Raw genomic sequence first — 23,097 nt, 5'->3', positions numbered from 1 at the left:
ACTGATGTCTAGACTTTTGCCGGACCACTGGGACCACTGCCTGACGCTGGACATCCGCCGGACCACTAACTGACGTTGGACTTCCGCCCGACCAAACGTAACCGGATGTACCTTTGGCCGACCTCCGTTTGTTACTAGATTTCAACTAGAAGGTTGATTATTCTAATCTGATCGCCCTCAATGATGATTTAGTTAAGTCTAATATACTCAAACACTACTGGAATCATTTCAACTTAGCGTGACCCCGCGGTTTTTCGCTTTTTCAATGTTCTCTATTTGTGTGATGGATATTTGTACAACACTAAGAAGTAAACTTCTGACTCTACCGCTGCATATATTCTAGCCCGCAACAATTAGTTTTTAAAATGTAAAAATGCGGGGCTTTACAATGAGTGTAAAGTAGAATGAGAGTATTTATGTATTATACTATAAGATATAGCTAATTATAAAACGATATGCAAGAAATGTTTAATCAATAGGTTTTGACAATGAATGAGACGATTGAATCGCACATGAATGCTAAAATGCAGTAAAGTATTGATGCAATGATGCATCAATAGATGATTTGACTAGTAACAGTACAAGATTTTGGATTTTTTATATGTTTGTTTCACAAAATAGGTATTTGTTATAGTGATTCTTGACATTTCTGATATCTTTTTAATATAAAGCATTTTTTTTTGTAGTAGTCTACTTAAATTTAGAATTATTCTATTTTTCAAAGTAATAACTAATTAATTTCTTGTTTGGAAAATGGTATATTTTTCAAAATATAATGATTAGCAGATCTATTTATCTCAAAATATATTTAATCATGATAAAATTTATATTAATATGTTTTTTTATATAAATTTTGTTTATTATTTTTACATAATAATAAAATTAATCATATTTTTAACATTTAACCTCCATACTCTTTAAAGCGTGCCTATTTCACTTATTGAGTTTTCCCTTTCTCTCATTCATTATAAGAGAAGGGGTTTTGACCACTTTCTTGTCTCTTGTTAGTCGCATATATTGCTTTATTTCTCTCTCTCTCTCTCTCATTATATATCACTATTTTAGTTTTTATGCATATAAGAGTATATTTCATTGCATTTTCTCAGTAAATTAGATAAATTTTTTTTGCCTTTTGTATAGATAAATGAAATAAATACTCATTTGGGACTATTTTTTTTTATTACTTTTGTGTTAGAAAATACATGATTGGATGAAAGTTTTTACATAGGATTTTTAAAATTTTATTTTTGGAATTTATTTTTAACATTTTGGTTGAAAAATAAAGCTTTAAAATTAAAAGTAAAAAAATATGTAAGCTTCAAGTCTAAGACTATTTTTTGTTTGGGGGGAACATTTAGGTCAATCATGACAAATTCTCATATACATCATATGCATAAAACTGAGTGCACAACTAATATACTAATGTAAGGTGAGCTACGGTAAAACCTCTAAACTGATAATTAAATCTATAGGCTGCATAAAATTGTGAGAAAGTAGAAAGATTTTTTTTTTTTTTTTCTGGGTATCCACCTTTTTTTTTTTTTTTTTTTTTGAACTGGGTATCCACCCCTGCCACCCCCGAAAGAGCGCTTGGCGGCGTGACTAATGCTCGGCTGACTTAGAAGATGCACCAACTCTAGAAACCTCCTGGTCTACATTTGATTGGGCTCTACTTAAGAGACGCTAATGCTCCAGAAAAATCGAGCACAGATTGGGGGATTCCCAATCATACTCGCCCATCAACCAAACTAAACATCGGTCGGTGGGTAGAAAGAAATTTAAAATGGTGTTGCCTGATGGACTGGGGAGGAATCAAATCAAAGTTTTGTTTGTTTGTTAGTTGAGATGATAAGGAGCAATGCCAAAGGACAAATGTAGCATGACCAGTGACATCAAATAATTGACATGTCATCTACTACGTATTCCCTTTCTTCTTCTTCTTCTTCTTATCAACAAGATTAAGTTTTTTTTTTTTTCAAATTATTATTAAATCATGAAGCTTAATTAATATTTCATTGTCGGAGAGGTCGATCAGGAGAAGCCGAGTGAGGCGGCCGAGTCCTCGCCGGAAAGATCGTTGCCGGGGAAGTAGAGCGCTCATTTTGAGAGTGTCAAGAGAGGATATGAGAGGGAGACGCCGAGGTCAAGAGATGGAAGGAGACCGCCGCGATGTTAGTCTGCCATTGTAGCAGCTAACTGAACGCCGGCGGCCGGCCCAGGCTTCGGAGGTACTTCAGTACTTAGCAGCTAACATATTTGAAGTCTTTTCATATATTATATTGAATGTTGTACCCTAAATTTATAACCACTTAAATGTTATAGGATTCCCTAATCAAACATCTGTACAGTTTGCCTGGCATTATAGTATTTCATGAGAGCACTCCCTCCTATCTTTCATCACCATATATCTATTCCTCTATAGGTGTACTAAAGGGCAAATTATTACGTCCAGTAACCGGACGTCCTGACACCCAATCCAGACGCGCCACGTCACCTAAATACACTGGTTTCCAGACAGTGTATTTGGGTAACGTGGCGCGTCTGAATTGATGTCCGGACGAATCCAAAAACACTAGACGTAATAATTTGCCGTACTAAAGAAGGCATCGACTGCCATATTCTATAACACCTCTTATTATTACATCTATTTCAAGAAAATGGCCTCTCCATCCATCAATCTCCTTGAAGAAATATCTCTTCTATAGTACAAAATAGCTAGCTCACTACAATGGATGGCCAAATCGTGGTGTTTGACAATGATATACTTTATAATGAACTTCTTTTTTATTATATGGGTTGTAATCAACATACTAAAAACAGAAGGATTAAGAATTAATTTGTTACTCACTACATTATTAGATATATTAAAAAGACTCTAAGAAAAGGATTAATGAATACTCAAACTACCCACTTATTATCGAACTATTCTTTGAGTTAGTTATATATGCTATGTTAGACGTCGAAAGAAGGTCAAGTTTTGTGTACTATATTTTTATTGCTTATCACTGTAGAAAAATCATCTATTACTGACGGAAGCTAAAGCTATATATATGTTATGTGATATATATACACACTAACTTGAGGGGGAATTTTAGCATATGCTGGTTTTTAGCAAAATAATATTATATATAATTAAAAGTTTATATTAAGACTAATATTCTATTTTCCTTAATTGTAATGAATCTCTTCTTTATTTAATTAATTATTTCTTATCATTTTAATCTCATGCATCTATATTCAAACAATAAAAAATAAGATAATGAAATTCTCTCCACATAACAACTTCAATTTCATGTGCTTCTCCTAGAAGAAGCATGTGACCAAACTACACTACAATTACAAACTAAAGCATACTCTCCCATTACAATTCATGAACCAAAGACACAATGCCAAGGAAGGGCAGCTACCAATTCATATATAGTCAACACGTACAGAAGCCAAATTAGAAATGGATCAATAGCAGTACAGCACACAAGATGATCATCATATATTCAATAAGCATTCTCTGAAAGTAGAACACAATACTGATCAATCCTAGAAATTCATCATATATTCTTCATTTGGGACGGCTTTTTAGTGCTTTTTGAAGCAACTTTATATAAAAAATGCTACTTAATTTAAAAAGTAGTTAAAAAGTTGCCCCAAACGAAGCCTAATTAATAATATTGTATTTTTTTGTTGTAGTTTATCATTTGTGTGGGAGACTAATTATGATAATTACCTTATGTTTGTAATTGGAAGTTTTTGGGCTTGTTTTTCTTTTTTCTCTTTTCTTTTTATTTTTTGTGGAGTAAGATATTTCATTTTAGTAATAGAATCATGAGATCCTTTTGATTTAGGAAATAAAACATAATAATCTCATTGCACATGCAATGCTAAATTGGGTCAGACTTTTCTCTGAACTCAAAGGCTGAGTGATCCGACTTTATGTAAATTGTATATTAATGTCTTTAATTATAGTTGATTGATTAACTATCATCATTTCAGTCAGCCTTCACATTCTGTTTGTCCACAACTTATCGTAATCGCTCTGCTAGGGTTTGTTCTGCTCCGAGTTTTCCCCCCACCAGCAGGGGTTTTAGCCCCGGCGATCTCCAAGCTTCAGGGAAGTTTTTCTTTTCCTGGTTTTGTTTTTTGGTTTTGGAGGCTTTTTAGCTTGTTTTTTTTTTTGTTTTTGCCGGCGGTGCCGGCATGGCACCGAATAAACTGAAGGATCTCGGATTTTTTGGTGGGGTTTCTCACTCTAGGTCATTTCTTGAAGCTCTTGCTGGTTCTTCACCTTCTTTTCCTGATTTGAGGACTTCTACTTACCGTGGTTTGCCGTCCTTATGGATTTCCGACCAGGAAATCAAAGAGCTTGCTGCACCTTTTCAGTTCTCGTTAGTTGGCTTTTTTCCTTTTAAACGACCCCCTCTCGACTCTATTCGTAAATATTGTTTTTTCAATTTAAAGCTTAAAGGAGAAGTTTCTGTTACTGTTTTTGATCCCTCTCATATTTTGATCAAACTTTCCAATGATCTAGACTATTGTAGGGTATTTTGTCACCATTCTTACCTTGTATTCAATTGCTATATGAAACTTACTAAATGGTCGCCTAGCTTGGATATCGGTGTTGAGTCGCAGGTTATCTCGATCTGGATTTCATTTCCGCGTCTTTGTCCTCATTTCTTTTCTCCACGGATTCTGTTTGGGCTTGATGAATTATTTGGCAAACCTCTGAAAATCGACGAAGCTGCATCTGTTGGTTCCCGTCCGTCTAATGCCCGCGTATTAGTCAAACTTGACATAACAAAATCTTAACCTAAGCAAGTTTGGTTAGGATCTGAAACTTTAGGTTATGTTCAGGAGGTGGTTTTAGATGAATTTCCACAATTCTGTGCTGTTTGTAAATGTATAGGGCATTCTTCGGGTAATTGTCGTCCTGCTGCGTCTGTGAATCCTAATTAATCGTCTATTCCGATTGCTAATTTAACACCAATCTGTGTTGTAAATGCTGATATGGGTGATGCTCCTTCTGTGCCGGAAGTTTTGGGTAATGTTGTTCCTAATACTGAGGTTGTTCTCGTGACATTACCTTCTGTTGAATCTCCAGGTTGTACCCTTGCTGATGGGGATTCTCCTGCCCTTTTGGCTGGTGTTGATGAGTTGCATGTTATTCAGGTTGGATATTCTGGTGTTGGGAATTGATGAGGCTGTGGGCTCTTGTCCTATTTTAGTTCATTTAGATCACGCACCTTCTCTGCTGCCTGCCGTCGATGGGAGTTGGTTAACGTCGATTCTCCTGTTTGTGTTTTGGAGGATTGTGGTAGAGTGCAGAATGTTGTTGCACCTGCGGAATCAATTGAGATGGGTGGACGGGTGGAAAATTTGAATGTGCAATGAATGCTGGTTAAATCTCACAATTTGGTTAATGTACCCGTGAATGTGATGGCCCCCCAAGCTCTGATGCACCAGGTGAATGTTAATTCTGGATTGGATGTAAGGTCCCATGGTGATTGGTTGCATTTTTTCGTCTGAAGATGAATCCGATTACGGCTCTCTTGCGGACTTTTGCGGTGGTTCGGATCCTAGTAACAAGTTTATAATGGTTCGTGATAGACCTGTTCTCACTATTGCATCTCGTGGGAAATTTCGTGGGAGAGGCGGGAGAAGAAGAAGATAAACAGTTTTCCTTATCATTTTTATCTATTATTTTACCTGATTGGCTTTTTTGCTGTTTTTGATCGAGGATGGGGCAATGATGTGGTTGGGGCTCTTGTCCTCTTCGTCTTGCTGGTGGCAACCTTTGGTGATGTCCTCAAATTGGGTGTTCGTTGTCCGCTTTATTCATCTTACTGGATGGTCCTTGCAAGGCTACGGGGATTCTGGAAGCCTCGGCCTTTTGCTGAGCTAGCCCTCTATTGATCTCTATCCGTCTTTTTTTATTGTTTTGATTTTTAGCTCGTGTATCCTATTTTTTACTGTTTTGTTCGCCGTATGTTGTAACTCCTTTTATTATTTTAATAAAGTTTTTGTTTAAAAAAAAAAAATCATTTCAGTCAGCCTTTGATTCTGACAGAACTATCATTCTAGCTATTTAAAATGGTTGGCATAAATCTGAGAGATCTCTTTCAGTTAACATATACACAACTTCTTGAAATTTTTTAAAATAAAACAATTTACTAATTTAATCATACTTCTAATTAACTATTTAGGAGCAAAATTTTTAAAAATTTTGATTGAATGATCTGTAGAAGTATTAAAAAGAAAGAAATATATGGCCTCTTCTATCTAATCACAATTTTTAAATATAGAACAAAACATAAATTCTTCTTAAATTTTGTAATTAGTTTCATCCCTTAGCTCTGATCAGTCATATGGTCACGAACTCGAAAAAAGAAATAATATATAGTTGTGAACAGATATATAACGATTATAGCTAGAAAGACAAGCAATAAAAACATATATAGCTATTGATAAGTCATTGATAAAATTCTTATATAATAACACTAATTAAATTAGCTGCTTCTTATAATATACATTTTATATTACTTAATTATTAATCTCAAATTAACCATCTAAAATTCCTCTCCAGCTGACTTGCTCGCACTGGCATAGTAAGAATAAGGCATGGAACTACTGCTCTCTCCAGCTCCATACTCATCACCTTCCTCCTTTGTAACTCTTTCTCCTCCGCCGCCGCCATCCATTGCCGACCTCTGCGTCGTCCCTGTCATGGATACCGGCATGTCGTAGCAGCCGAGAGACGGTTGCAGCATGCCTGGTGGAGCTGGTCCGACCGACGGAAGCTTTGAAAGTAGCGCTTCAAGGCTGCTCATTGATGGAGCTATCTTCATCTGTTGGCTGAAGTGGTCATATAGATCGAAGGTCGGCGCCATAGCCGAAGCTGCTAGAGCTTCCCGGGGGATCGGCGCTGCCGCCCAGTTGTCAGACAGCTGTCCGTCGATCCTTACGGGGACCGTGGATGATGAGGGGTGTGGAAGGAGGACGCCAGGGATGCTCTCTAGGTAGGCAAACTTCTTTCGAAGGAAAACTATAAAGCTGAGATCTTCCATAACCTTTTTTTTTTCAAAAATGAGATTTTTTAGATAGATATCTAAGTAGCAAAATTTGAACTTTTATAATCAATATAGTTTTGATGACTTGATCTTTTGCATATAATAATAACAATAATATGATGCACGAGAAAATGATTGGTTGATAATTTTAGTAAGTCAAATTACTACAAAGAATATTTCTTCTTAACTAGTAAAAAAATTCTTAGAAATTATAAACTAGAAAATAATGAATAAAATCTTATTATTTATGGTATGTAATGTAAAAAAGTAGTTTAAATCAGCAAATTAAATTTAAAATGTATAAAAAGCAATCTTTTTTGTTTATAGAAATTGAAATAAAATGCAATGAAACATCTGAGGTTTTTAATGAAAAAAAGAGAGCTTTGTTAAACCAAATGGAGGATAAATATGTAAAATTTGGGTATAGGGAAGACAATTAGCCCCCTCAAATCTAGACATGATGAACTCATGCATGCAATGTTTCGCATGTGCACGTGAAATTAGCTAGGGTTCATATGCATGCATTGTATTTTGTGCATGCTTTATTAATTACTTAATTATATTTTCTTTAATCAATTAAGTAGAGAGAGAGAGAGAGGTGAGAGAGAGAGAGAGAGGTGAGAGAGAGAGAGAGAGAGAGAGAGAGAGAGAGAGACCTTGTTGACTGCTCCAAGCTGAACAACACCTTCTCTGACTGCAATCAAAGCAATGGTCTGCATAAATGAGTGGGGAAATGAGGAAAATTTCTAAGAAAAGAGAGTACCACCAAAAAAATAAACATTAGATCAATAAAAATAAAATAAAAATTTATACATAATGATTTGATGTTGAAATACTTTATGGATAAGCATTACTATTATATGGAAAAAACAAATGGTGCAGGAAATGTGGTGTGAATGAACCTTAATACCAGACTGGAACTGTGCTTCCCATGTCCTCGGATGCTTGGAAAGTAATAAACAAAAATGTAGAAGAGCAGTAATAAGTGTTAATAAAATCATAATCAAGACCTGAAAATCTCTAATTAATTAATTAGTACTGATAAACAAACATGGAAATATATAACAAGCCACATACAGAATCAGCTGGATTGTTCCATGATGTGAGGAAATTAATCTCCTGCTCCTGAGGTTCCTTATAAACCCACTTATGGCTATGATCTGCTGCAACTTTGCCTATCAAACTGTCCGATAAGGCATTAAGAGTCATGTGAACTAATTAGAACAACTAATAATTAGCAAATTAGTTAAGTAATCACTAAGCTCGCTAATTATTTTGATAGCATAATGCACCCTTCTCCATAGTTGTAAATCTCATGAGACATTTTGAAGAAGAGCTCTGGTTGAAGCCCCTTAGTTGCTCCGCCTTCCCCGCCTCCGTCACGGTAGCCGGCCGACGAGCTTGGCCCGCAGGCCTGCTCGATTGCGGAAGCGGCGAAGTTGCAGAATCCATCCTCCCATACCAGAATCCTAAGCAGATTAAATTGACAAGAAGAACAGAGACAGATTAAATTAACCAGAGAATAAAATTTCACAATATAATATATAATAGAAGCACTGACCAATTTCTTCTGTTTCCTCTAGCTCTGTCATAAGCTCCTCCTTGGAGATCCCATCTGTCATGGAAGAAGAGACAAAGGAACATAATACGCAATTATTCATTCATTTGTTAGATGCATAAACTTTTGGTCAGTCTTACTTAGGTGGTGGGAAGTTTCTAGGGAGGATTCTCCAGAAGACAGCATATAGCCAGCTGTGGGAGTTCTCCTGGCTGCAGAGACTCCTTAGTGTGTGTTGGAGGAGGTGGGTAATGGCCAAGGGGTTAAGCTGTTGATCTTCCATGACAGAGAAGAAGAAGAAGAAGAAGGAGGAGGAGGGAGGAAGAGGGAAGAAACTGGAAGAAGGCTACTTGGAAATATAACACTGTATAGTAGGAGATCAATCATATAAGTATGTCACTAGGCAAAAGCAAGTCCGACATTATCGAATCCATCCCCTGAACCGAACCGAATATATGCTCTCTCTCTCTCTTTCTCTCTCTTATATTCCTCTCTTTCTGAATGATAGAATACTTAATCATGATGAAGCTTTAGCACTGTGAACTCTGAAGCCCCCACAACGAGGCTATCTTCTTTCAAAAGATTCATCATTTGCGCTTTTTGACCCTTCTGGTTACACCTTGAAGTTTGAAAAAAAGTTCCAAATTTCAGATAAAAGTATAAATAAAGAAATAAAAACAACGAAAATCTTGAAATTAAAAAAAAAATTCATGCTCATTTTTTACGTTAATATTCAAGAGTGAATTTTCATTTTTGTATGAGAAAAAAAATAAATTATATATATATTTTAATAAAGAAAGTGAAATGTCTGAGGCATCGGAAATGGAGCAGCAGGCGTACACTGTACCTTGAGATTCGTATTCTGATCAGAAAGTGCTTTCTGAGATATCACAATACAGCTTTTTCAGATTTCTCTTCCATTCATTTCCCATGAAGTGGAATAGGGAATCAACGCCAACGTAGCAAAATTTTTATATAAATTATTATTTAAAATTTTAAAATAAATTTCTTTATATTAAATTTCCTGTTCGAAATTCAAATTGTCTAAATGTATTAATGATTGATCAGGATGAGAACAAAATTGAGAAAAAAGATAAAGATAATGACCGATTGAGCTTAAATTTGTTCCCAAGTTTTGATGATCTGTTTAGTACGAATCGAATGATGGCCTTACATATTTTACTTAATTTTAATAAACGTGAGAAATATTAAGACATAAATTTAATATATATTACTATTTGAGAAGACAAAACGACAAAGCAAAGAGTTAATGAGGATGCCTAAGTCAGTGGTGTGTAAGAATATATTAAAGATTTTAAGTATATTTATTTCTGTTTTTCTCCGTTTGTTTCAAGGAAAAAATGCATCTTCTATAATAATTAATGGTGATTGTAAAGTTTTTGATCATTTGATTGAGCTCAATTTGGTTACATGCAGATCTCAATTAGAAACTTTCAAAATTAAATACGGGATTATATAAATTTCGATTTCAGCGAATTTATAATCAAACTGAACATCTTGATGTGAAGAACCCAACGACGCCTAAATCAGTCCAATGCCGAGCCCAAATGGACCTAAAGCGATGACTTGATATATATTTGGAAGCTTCAAAATATTAAATGAATGATTACATGATCTTTAAATATGACATGCTTATAATTGAATCAAGCGGCTCTATGTGATGAATCCAACGAGCCCAAGATCGCTTAATTTTGGCATCGTTAATGCAATTAAATGCTTGAAGTCCCTATCAATGTATAAAACACAACTGGCTACCTCCATTGGATCCATGTGCTTCTAAAGAAAATTTTAGCCACCACAGATCACAATGTCGTGGCAATTTCCAATTTTGGGGCTGGACGCCAGCTTCCATTACATTCTAAATAATAATGATAATAAATCTTAAAATATATAACAATTCTCTAAGAAGGAAGGTTTAATGAAGGCTTGTTCGAGCTCAACTCGAGCTTGATTCAAGCTATTGTGCTAGCACATCAAGCTCGGCTCGTTTAAATTCATATTTCTTTGATGCTGGTTTGAGCACGGCCCGAGCTTAATTCATTTTGTGATTATAGAGCTTTAAATGAGTAGCTGGTTTGAGAAAAAATAAATTATTATTGAGTTTAGAAAATTTAAAGTTAATTAGATTTTGAAATATGGGGATTAATTTTTATTAAATCTTTTTAAAGTTTGTTCAAATTAAGATTTCATTCTCCTTTAATATTTATAAGAAAAATAATTTAAACATGCAAATGATGTGGGACTAAATAACAATTATAGTGGGGTAAGGGGGTGAGAGAAGAAATGTACGTGAATAGTAGAAGATCTTTGAGATTTTTTTTTTTCTTTCAAGTGGGTTGCTTCACAGAAGTAACTCTAAGACTCCTGATTTAAGGCTTTCTCTCTCCTCTCCCTTTCTCTCTCTATCTCCTCTCTACCCCATCTTTGCTCAATCATTTATTATGTAACTATTGACAGAAAAAAATTATTTGAAAATACACTTCATTAATCATATCAAAGCAGGGGTGGTGGAACCAACCATAATTTCAGGGGTAAACATATAAGTAATAACTTTTGAAAGATATGTCGGGAGTCCAAGGGGGCAGCGTCCCCTGGCGGTGTTAGCCCGGTCAGGTCGCGGGGTCAAGGGGCAGTGCCCCTGAACAAATTTTGATTTACTATTTCTCTTTGTATTTGGTTCATCATTTCCTAAAAATAACACATATACACAATGTATTTAATTATATTGTGGGGAATTGTCTAAAAATCAAATTATTTTAAAACTCTTAGGGGGAACAATTGCCTAAAAACTATTGTAAAAAAATACTAAAAAATAGATTGAGAGGGACGAATTACATAAATAATCATATAATGAGACAAAAAATTTAGGGGGGAGGGGGAGGGGCAATTTTGCCCCCCCGGATCAAAGGGTTCCGCCTGCTAATCAAAGTATCATGTTAATAAATATGGAACCATCTGAACTCACGATTTCAACAAACTATAGTCGAAACTGAATTTCTCGAAAATAACAAACCAACGATACCAAATTTGACTCAACGAGCCAAATTGAAGATCCGAAACGTATTTGAAAAGTTCAAACCAAAAATTGAATATTTAAATGATTTCCAAACGTTTGGTTAATAATTATATATATATTATATATATTATAATATATATATATATATATATAAACTCAAAGGGTGTAGTGATAATAATTAAATATACAATGTAAAACTATGTTTACGGGTTTATAAGTGTATTCTGTAATGTTAAGATTAAGTAATTAAGATATATTTGTGGAGAGTTTTAAAATCATGACCATTATGAGTTTGTGTATAAATTAAAGAAAATTTTGTATGGATTGAAGAAAATACTTAGGTCTTGATATCATAGAATAATTCTTTTCTTTTAGGCATATATGTTATAAAGAGTATAGAAGATATGACCTTATTCATTAAGTAAATTGATCAAGATATTACAATAACTTACAATTATATTCATGAAATTTATTCAGAGTTGTAAATTAATCATTCTTTCATGAATTTGCATAAGCCATCAGCAAGTAGTTCAAAATGAGCATGATGGAAAAACTCAACTTCTTTGATTCAAGTTAAACAAATGGAGGGTGACATCTACATATATGTCTGAAACTAAGATTTCGTTTGAGACGATTTTCTTACTGCTTCTTAAAACAACTTTCAAGTACAACAAATTTAATTTTAACCATAAACCAACACAAGGAGTTGTAACATCTTCTATATTGACTATATAATAGTCTTAAGAGATTATCATCAAACATAACTTGGTCAACTGAGAGTCTATCCCTAAGAGAATATAGGCAACAAATGGGAGGGACTTTGTAGCATTTGCTGAATCTATGTGTAGTTTCGCTTGGTTTGATTCGAATGGGTAAAGACAACTCACTAAATTTTTATTATTGAACTCCTTTGCATGTGCCTGGGAATGTTCTGTATGCATATAAATGTGAATATGATCTAAAGTAGGCCTTGGGGGTTTGCGTACATGTTTGGGTAATCTAAATTTTTTTCCTTGGGGCGCCACAGCACTGGGTTTGGTGGGGTTACAGCTTTAAGCTTTCTATCTTTTGGCCAAAATAAATTAGGTGTTGCGGTGTTGTGGCTGCACTGCAACGCTCTGCTCCTATAAGGGGTGGCTCACAAATTCAAGCAGAGTGGCGCCTGGCTCAAATGTTATAGAATCGATTTAACAAGTGAATACATTAATATATAAGGGATGTTAGTCACTTATAGTTCATGTTGAAAATTCAGAACATAAAATTGTATGATCTGATAATATGGCAATTGTTTAATTTTATTAGATATATTTCTTACTTATTATCTGATTAGGAAGTAGAGTTTGCAATAGATCTCCTACCAAAGATGACACTAATCTCAAAGACATCTTATCGGATGGCTATGATTGAGCTATATGAGCTAAATATACAATTTGAATACCAGATAAATAAAAAGTCTATTCAACACACTTTGTCATTATAGGGTGCTCTAATTCTATTTATAATGAATAAGGATTTCAATATGAGTTTATTCATCAACTAATAAAAATCAAATAAACTTTCCAAAATGATAAGTATCTCCTTCCCTAATTTGATGGCCTTTTTATCAAAAAAATTTTACAATAATGTTTCTTGAAGAACTCATATTGAGATATTATCAACTTAAGATCAAGGAGTGAAAAGTGATTATAACAATGTCAACTTTCTAAATCAAATAAAATGTCCCATGACCCATTAATTAAATGATATGGTTGTATCTCCAAGGTTATCGGTCCCCCCTCTGACACACACTCATACACAAGAACATATAATCTTAATATGACCAGTACAATTTTCTTATCATATCATGTCGACTAACAAACCAAAAAAAAATATTGATACGATATATAGTATTAAAATCCTACTTTGATTCTCTTGTAATAACCTTGACTAATGATATTTTTTATTTATCCATGAGATGAGACAAGAAGCCCTTATGAAAATGACATTAATTATATTTCTCCTTAATCTTCTAATTACATTGAAAAAAGTTTCTCTATGAACAAAGTGTTTTTTAATCAGATTATGGCTTCGTTTGTGATGATTTTTTTATTGCTTCTTGAAGCAGCTTTCTAGTACTATAAAAGTTAAATTTTTTTATACAAGAAAGCTGCTTTGAGAAGCAGCAAAAAAATCGTCCCAAACAAAGCCTAGAAGCACCCAGTTGAACTTGAAAGGTAAAAAAAATGCAACGAATAACTATGGTGATGATTTATTTTGGTTTTGTGCTCATGCAATTTAATAGAAACCATACCTTTCCTAGATAACAAATGTGGTGGGGTTGCTTGTTTCTACACATACATGGGACATTCATTCTTCTTTTTTCAATGTGGGGCTTAAACCCCACATCAAATTTGATAATTCTTTGAATGAGGCCAAGGAATCTTTAACAGCTAGAGTCCATGGGACTCCCACCAAAGCTTTCAGTTTAGTGCAAGTGTTTGATATCATGTTGTCAATAGAGTTAATGAAAAATCAAATATAATGAGACCATAAAAGCAAATAATAACTAGTTAAAAACATAAATGAAAATACTTTTAAAATATTTTTCATAGGAATATATTTTTAGGGTTGTCATAGATTGATTCTCTCCTAAATGAAAATACTTTTAAAATATTCATTACAAGATATTTTGGTGGAAAGCTTTTATTTATATTTTTGAGATTTTATTAAATGGAGAATCTTCTGAAAAATATTTCTTAAAAATATTCATCAATGAATATTAAAATTTCTATCAAATAAATATTTAACATCAACTTTGAGAGGAGAATAAAATGTTGTAAGTATTTTGATAGATATATGTTGTGATAAAAATCTTACTTTATTGTAGTGGCTATCTTTATCAAAATTTTGTTGCAACTCATTTTGCCATCAACTTCTAATTCACTATGGGAGTTTGTCATTATCAGAGTCTCTGTCACCTATGTCATCTTACTTCCCCTCATCATTAAGGCTTCGTTTGGGACGGCTTGTTTATTGCTTTTTAAAACGGAGTTTTAGTACAAAAATAAAAAATTTTGTACTAAGACTCCATTTTAGAAAGCAGTAAAAAAGCCGTCCCAAACAAAGCCTAACATTCTTAAGGATCTAACTATGGTTAGACTTCCTTTTAAGCTCTAAGCAATTATTTTTATCAGCCATTATTGTCTCTATTATCATAATAGTTGACATTTCTTCTAATATATTTTCCCAATATTTTTCATCATGTTGGTCAATTGAATACAACTCATAAGCTAATATTCATAACAATTAGAGTTTATGCAGATATTTTATATTATGTTGTTATTTTTTCTTTATTGATTGGCTATTTTTGGGTTGGTTAATGTAATAATTTGTCTATGTTTTAAGTAAATTTTCTTGATAAAAAAGAGCACATTATCATTTGGCATTAGGTCATAGCACCATGTTTTAATATTCTTGCTAAACTAGGTGGTATCACCAAATCCATGTATGGTTGAAATGATGATAATTTTTTTTTAATCTATAGAAATCTACTAAGAGTAGTGATATTTCCCTTTTCTTCTCTTAGTATAAATTTATTATATATGTTTATGTGGTTTACTTTCATAAATATCTATATATAAAACAAACATTAGATGCAAATGATGGTTTGGCCAGATGGCTCCATTAGCAATTAGACAGAGTCGATAAGAGTTTGTAAATATTGGGAAAATATATTAGAAACACTCGGTCCTCCTATACAAGTAAATAGGAGTCGATCCAGCTTGAATTATCAAACAAATATACAATCACAGCGTCGACCGAGATACTTCTTTTATACGTTCATATTAGGCCTTCAAGGTCTATAAGAATGCAAATTAACTAACAAAGGCATAAAGCTAACAACGAACTCAATCCTCTATCAGCAATTAGACAGAGTCAATAAGGTTCAACTGAAAAAATAAAATTCTCATAAAAACCCCGGTGATGACCATGTTGACAGGAAATCTCAACCGAAATGGACCACAAACATTCAAGTAAATACCTTCCAAATACCCATGAAAATGCAAAACTTCAAGAAAATATCGAAACCTGAAATATTCAAAATTTAAATTAACCATCAAAATACTTAAAGCAAAATCCATCCACCTTTTGCAACAGTTTGCCGAGATGAACAAATTCAAATATCACTTCAACTTACAAATAGCTAATGTATGGTAAAAAATATACTAGGCTATAATTCAAATTACTTATAAACTGAATATGTTTAAAATATCACATATGCAACTAAATAAATAATGAGTAAGAATGAAAATGTATTAATGATTGATCAGGATGAGAACAAAATTGAGAAAAAAGATAAAGATAATGACCGATTGAGCTTGAATTTTATATAAATTTATACCCTTAACTAATATTTTTTAATTTACTTACCCTCAATGCATACTTTTTGATTAAGTTTTTGTTTGAGACGGCTTTCTTACTACATTCTAAAAACAGCTTTTTAGTACAAAAAATTTTAGAACTCGGAAATTTTTGTACTAAAAAATTGCTTTAAAAAGCAGTAAAAAAGTCATCTCCAATGAAACCTAAAATATGAATAATTTATTTTAATAGATGTTGCATGGGGATAGTGATCAGCAGCATGACTGCTTGCTAGGTTTATGAGGTGGTCCAAGTCGCCTATAGTAATGGAGCTATAAAGTCTGCTTCATAAAGTATTATGCTATGCATGCTAATTTTATACTATACATTTTGGATAAGTATTTTAATGTGCCTTAAGCATTTGGTGTAAAGTATGTCGCCCCATGTGAAAAGGTGATTTTGATATGGTTTATATCAAAATAGAAGATAAAATATTTGATGGAAGAAGAAGAACAATCACAATAAAACAGAATAAAAATCAAAATTTTCATAACAAAAAAGTTTTTTTTTTTTTTAATTTTAAAATTCTGTGTAGATAACTAGCTAATATATTTTATTTCTCATTTATAATGATATAAATATTGTCAAAAGTTAATATTAATGGTGGCTGGCTTGGTCAATGTTCCTACTGGCAATACCAACTTGTTCAAATAGAAAGGGAATCACGTGAAGTGAGTTTTGGCATCCACAAACCCTCCATGTACTCACCAAAGTAAAAAGATGGTTGGCTTGGCTCCCTCCACCTTCTCTCTCTCTCTCTCTCTCTCTCTCTCTCTCTCTCTCTGCCTTTCTGCTGTGAAACAGGAACTCACTTTAGTAGATAGATAGCTCCATTCACCATCAAACCCCAACACTTTTCTTCAACCAATCCTCTCGATCTCTCTCTCTCTCTCTCTCTCTCTCTTACTCAAACAACCAGACAGAGCCCAGAGGCATGGTGATGTGGGGGCTCCTTACTATGTTAAAGAACAATAATGGCAGCCAAAGGAGAATGAGGAAAGATGCTTGTCTTGGTCAAAGGCAATGCCATAGGCATTGTAAAAATTATTAGCCAATCTTATCTCTCCAGTTTCATGAATGGCATATGGCTCTATAATGGCATACAGCTCTACATTTCTATTCTTATTATTCTATTCCTATATTATATTCGAAACTCAATGCATAAAGTAAAGAACAATTAAGAAAAATTCAAATAACCGTAATACTTTTTTGCATGAAAAATAACAAAACTAAACAAAAACAGAGAATCTGGCTACTGCATTAAACAAGTAGTAGTTGCAGAAACTTAAGCAAGGGTTGTAGAACAACTTTCCTGCTATTATAGGTGCTTCAGCATAAGCTGTAACAAGGTTATATTTAGAATGAAAATGGCAAAGTTGAATGAACAAATACTAACCAGATATCTGATGCAGGTGTAATAAAGCATAGTAATGGTCGGGCTGATAAAATCCCCTTAGCGATAGTAGCACAAGTTGTGGCGTCTCCAAATAGTGTGTTGGCACAAAGTACAGTGTGTTCTTTGCAACAGTCTCATACATCATCTTGTCGTCAACTATACCTCATCATTAATCATTAAAGGATGTCACATTTTTTCTATGTTAAAAAGCATATAAGATAAGATGAGTAGAAGTGGAATATGTGGCGTGTATATCCAATGATAGGAAGCTGTTGTAAGCTGCATTATTATTATTAGAGAGATACCAACGAGAAACACATTCATTCTCAATAAGTTCATTAAGAAAATGCGTAAATAGTAAGTGATAATAAGGGGTAATTCATGTGAAGAAATTTCTCCATAGCTGAAATAATTAAAAAAAATTAATTAAGTAAATTTAAGCCCTCCTTATAAAACTTTTTTTCTTAAGTTTTTTTGCTCATGTTTATATATAATGCATAGTGCAATAACACAAAGCTATCCAATATTAAAAAAATGGTAGGATGATAGCGCAATAACACAAATTAAGGAAATTACATAAGATCATTAAGGGAAATTCATGAATGCATTTGTAGTGGTGAATCAAAGTTATAACAAGTGGATTAACATAAATAACTAATTAAAAAATTAATGATCAATAATAATCTATTATTTTTACATAGATCGGCATATTTCTTTAAGCGAGCCATATAGAGACAAATAACTCATTGAATGATGGAGTGTCAAAGATGTAGTGAGTTGGGAAATTTAAATCCTTCAAAGTTAATTGTATGTTAATCAGCATATGGAGGTTGACTTGCATCTTTCCGGTAGCCAGTTCTAAGTAGCTACTCAGATGACCCCTAGCTTAAACATTCAGGAACTAAAGAGCTCATCTAGGGGTTCCCTGTGCCAATTTTAGACTATTAGGTCATTGGTTTAGATTAGGCTTCACCTTAAGCATTCTAGTTCTCTTCAATCTATAATTTTTATCAAATGTTGTTCTTAATCAAATCAAGCTTTTAGGTGAAGATTTTATATTTCTAATAATTGTCTTTCTATTTTGGAACAACTTTACTTATGATTTCAAATAAAAACTCTTCAATTTATGCATGAATTCCAAGACACTCTAGAACTATAAAAAGATCATGATTAAAAGTCAAAGCATCATTGACCATAAATAATTTGTTGAACACCAATATAGACATATATATTCTCAGGGACTATAGTTGAGGGTTTTTTTTTGACATCATGTAATTTTAATGATATTAATATACTTATTTTGCAAAATATTGTGTATCCTCTTTAAATTAAAACATAATTTTTATAAGTCAAAGGCACACTAAAAGAAGAGTGAATTAGATGGTTGATGAGGACCGATAAAATTATTTTGAAATCCTTCTCAACTCAAAACCTAGCAATCAAATACGTAAAAATAAATAGATTTACAATAAAATTAAACTCAGCATGCAACATAGAGGTGCACAACTATAGGTGACAAATTATACAAGATGTAATGAGTTATCAGGTTCAACAACAACAACAATAACAACAATAATGACAAGCCTTTATCTCTGTACATCGAGTCGGCTACATTAATCTTTTTTTTTCCATTGTGTTCTATTAAGAATCAAATTCTCATTTAAATCTAATTTTAAAAAAATCATTTTTAATACTTTCTAACCAAGTCTTTTTAGGTCTACATCTACTTTTCTTAACATAGATCAGATCAAATACATCTATTCTCCTAACAGGATGCCGGAAGGCTAACATTTTCTGTGACCAAACCATCTTTGGTGACTCTTTCTAATCTCATCTGCCAGTGGAGCTACTCCAACCTTTTCACATATATACTCATTTCGCATTATGTCTCGTAAGTGTAAAGTCACTCATCTACCTACGAATCCTCATCGCTACAACACTTAATTTTATGCTTATCTTTTAATGGCCAACATTCTGTGCCATAAAGTATTACCAGTCTTACCACAATCTTAAAAAAAATTTCTTAAGTTTGAGAGCTACTTTTCTATCACACAATAGGCCCGATGCATTACTCCACTCCAACCATCCAACTTGAATTCTGCTAATAATATTATCATCTATTTCGTCATTGCTTTGAACAAAAGGCCCGAGATATATAAAACATGCACTCTTTTTAACAACTGAATCACCCAATGTAACAATCCCACTGCTAGATCTATTACTGCTAAAATTACACTCAAATGATTCAATTTTATATCCACTTAAACGAAAATCTTTAGACTAATGAGTCACAAGGTGAATGATCGATATTAAGCACAATAAGTTATGTGATGCTCAACAATATAAGAATCCCATAAAAGTAGAAGCACAAATATGCAATGTTGTTGATTATTGAGTTAAGCTATGTGAGTGATTATACCATAAGCATAATGTTATAATTAATTTCACTGTACAAGCTTATGAAATTAATACCACCATCACATGGCGAAACCACACAAAAATACAAAGATGAAGTTAAAAATGATTAAACAATTGCTGGAGCAATATAACCTAAGAAGTACAATGAAATTAATATACTCAATTGCACAAGCTAAATAAATCAATCCGATAAGAACCAAAGTAATAAATGTGTCCAAAGAGGTATGATATCAAAATCAAAGCAATGCTAAGAGTTAAGAATTCTTTGATCGCAACTAGAATGGTTTTAATTTACTACATTTATTAATGAAGAATTTTAATAGTTGAATCATCATACAATATTGAAAGATAAGCAAAAGTAGAGTGAATGCACATAAATAAAAATTAAAGTATATATCAATTTAGATAAAATATTTTTACACCCAACCAGCCAACGCCCATATTTAATCTTCCTCTCATTTAGGAGTTCAATAGCACTAGCCACCGTTCTTTATGGGTAACGTGTTATTTGCCTGGAGAATAATTCTGGGATAAAGACACTGACGATGATGTTATTTACTTAAGTGGGGACAGTATGAAACCCCTTAAGTAAAAGAAGCTAAACACTTGAACATCGAGGCACCTTTTAGTGTAATGGTGGGAATTTCATTAAGAAATTCTATAGTTAAGTGTGCTCATCCCATAGAAATTTTAGGATGGGTGACCTCTTAAGAAGTTACACCAAACTCGTGAGGCTCTTAGGCTAAAGCGGACGATATCTCGATAGTTAAGAGTTTGGGCTGTTACACCACTAAACAACAAGTAAAGAAGGATCAACATATTGTTCATGAAAAAAGCATTGGCAATAACTTCAAGATCAACAAGCTGATGATAGCACTGGGTTCTAAGAGCAATTCAATTTCTTTTGAGAGCATTGGTCTTAGCAAAATTCACCGAGATAGAGACAACCATCACCTTTATAAGATATTTTATTTTCAACATAACCTTCGCAACATCATCATGTTGTTCAATCTTGATTAATCACATCAAATGGAGTTGTGATATAATGAATCTGGTATTAAAAATATTCTAATATAATTCCTACCCTCATTTAAAATCTATAAATAAATCCCAATTCTACTCATTTTTATAGTCTAAGATCCATAATTATAGATAATTCTAGGGCTCTAATAGCTTCTAGTAGTCTATTCAACCTTTTGATGTACTAATAATCTTTCCTACCTCAATTGACTTTTGTCATCCTTTACCAAATGATCGTCAATTCTACTCCCTTTCAAAGAAACCATCTCAAATGATTATCAATCTTCATTGCAACTGATCATCCAATTCCCCCCTTTCTACGGTAAATAAATTGTTTTAATTTCCTCTCGTCGTTATTTTTTTTTTTTGATTGGAAAGTCTCCCCCTTCACCTCTTGGCTTCATTCTTAGGCTATAAATTTATATTGCAATGACACCTTCCCTAATATTTTGAGAAGGGTGACAAGTTTTAATCAAAGATTGAATTAGTTAAAAAAAATTTACTGAGTTCTTCAAGTTTACAAGCTTTAAACTAGTATCGATGTTCTTTACATTTTTCTATTGTGTGAATATTAGTTCAAGGATAGGAGGTAAAACCCTATGTATCAATGTGTGTGTGTGAGATATTTATTGATGTGTTTATATATTTGCATATGGATACAATATTTAGTCCCCAGTTAGTATAATGCTCAAATGATTGAATGTACAATAATTAATATATAAAAGAATCATAGTTTATATCCAAATTAAACTACTTAGAAAATGCAAATAAGTCATCTTGGATTCATGGGAATTCTCTCTCCTAATTATATGACAATAAGTGGCATGGAAAGGATTATACTTGACACTTGCTCTCCCACTGTGAATTATTGTTCTTAAACTTCAGATGCATGCCTTCGATCTCCATCACACACACACATCTTATATCTAATAAGGAGGGATAGGACTAGATGAATTCTAAGGTTTTGAAATGATGCCCTAAATTAACCAACAAACCTAACCCCACCTTACCAAATCCATTAAGTCCATAGCCTTGGATCTGGTGAGCATCCATTACTAATAATTATTGGTGATTAAATTGTCTATTTTCTATTGGAGGAACTCTCTTCGGGTAGCAAGGAGAATGAGAGTACCCTTTCCAAGACAAGGTATGCTTTTTAGGAAAATAAATATAATGGATAGTTTAGGATAACTCATTATAAGTCTTAGTAGTTCATAGGTTAATATTAGGCATTCGGTAGTTAATGGATTCTTACATGTTTATGTATTTCTATAATACTCTCCATTAAGAGCGTTAAAGCATGATGAAAAGAAAAGAGTTGAACCTCCATTCTCTATGTTCCTAATATATTTCTCTGCTCCAACGCAATTTTTGGAGTTGTCAACATGCTTGAATCTACTGCTAATCGCCATCCCAACAATAGGTCGTATCAATAACCAACTGGAGTTCTTTTGATTTTGAGAGAGCCTCATTACATCAAGTACAATTAGAGTATGGCGGGCTCCCATGGAGCAGTCTCTTTTCTTTTGGGGGCCATTTAAAGGGATATGCATCATTGGAGGGTTGGAATCAGTATATCATAGATATTATTGGGGGTAAGGCATGTGATAAACAAAGCACAATGATCCTAACATTTTGTCTAAATGACAATATAGCCCTTCTACCATACACTGCTACTGGGAACTAGGGTATTAGAATTAATTGATCACATACCATACAATGAATTTTTCAGACGAGGAGCAATAATAACAATACTTACTCTAGGAAAGGTTCTCAGAATGCTCGAAAAATTGTGCCCACCAGTGGTCACATAAAGACCGTCAATTTATGAACACTTATGGGGCCAGATGGGCCTAGACCTGTCAATATTGGACCCGACCCGAAAACCCGACCCGAACCCGACCCGAAAATTTCGGGTTTGGGTTGACCCGAACCCGAAGCGGGTCGGGTTCGGGTATAGACTCTCCTAATGCCTGCAAGGGAACAAACCATACTCTATAGTTACAATCATTTAACGAAAGAGTTTTCAAATGTTTAGGCTCTGGCTTAAATAAATAGATATGTCAAAAGGAATTTTATAAAAAAATTGTCAAACTAAATAAGTTGCTATTTTACTTTTTATCTACTGTATGTGTACCAAACTAGCTACTAGAATAAGCATTTAGGTACCTACAATAAATTTCCTCAACCAAGTTTGAAAAGAGAAAGC

The 23,097-nt window shown here is 33.4% G+C and overlaps 1 protein-coding gene across 4 annotated transcripts in view; it reads right to left on the bottom strand.

Moving 5' to 3' along the window:
* Window positions 1–6,463: 6,463 nt before the first annotated feature.
* LOC110092142 (protein RICE SALT SENSITIVE 3) overlaps window positions 6,464–23,097 on the bottom strand; it is a 58,780-nt gene continuing 42,146 nt past the window's right edge. The window contains exons 1-9 of one of the 4 annotated variants that reach the window (XM_028695669.1): window positions 22,648–22,742; window positions 17,451–17,647; window positions 8,757–9,235; window positions 8,620–8,673; window positions 8,351–8,527; window positions 8,136–8,241; window positions 7,961–8,002; window positions 7,715–7,771; window positions 6,464–7,058 (exon numbers count right to left, since the gene is read on the bottom strand). In XM_028695669.1, coding sequence (XP_028551502.1) covers window positions 6,558–7,058; window positions 7,715–7,771; window positions 7,961–8,002; window positions 8,136–8,241; window positions 8,351–8,527; window positions 8,620–8,673; window positions 8,757–8,899 — 1,080 coding nt within the window. In that variant the 5' untranslated portion in view covers window positions 8,900–9,235; window positions 17,451–17,647; window positions 22,648–22,742 and the 3' untranslated portion in view covers window positions 6,464–6,557. Of the gene's footprint in view, window positions 7,059–7,714; window positions 7,772–7,960; window positions 8,003–8,135; window positions 8,242–8,350; window positions 8,528–8,619; window positions 8,674–8,756; window positions 9,236–17,450; window positions 17,648–22,647; window positions 22,743–23,097 lie in introns of those variants that run through there. The other 3 variants (XM_020816548.2, XM_028695668.1, XM_020816545.2) reach the window with 3 other exon arrangements.

Source organism: Dendrobium catenatum, unplaced genomic scaffold (genome assembly GCF_001605985.2).
Source record: "Dendrobium catenatum unplaced genomic scaffold, ASM160598v2 fragScaff_scaffold_665, whole genome shotgun sequence".
In the NCBI taxonomy this organism is placed as follows: domain Eukaryota; kingdom Viridiplantae; phylum Streptophyta; class Magnoliopsida; order Asparagales; family Orchidaceae; genus Dendrobium; species Dendrobium catenatum.
Note: the sequence above shows the minus strand (reverse complement) of the source record. Positions and strands in the feature narration are given on the sequence as shown.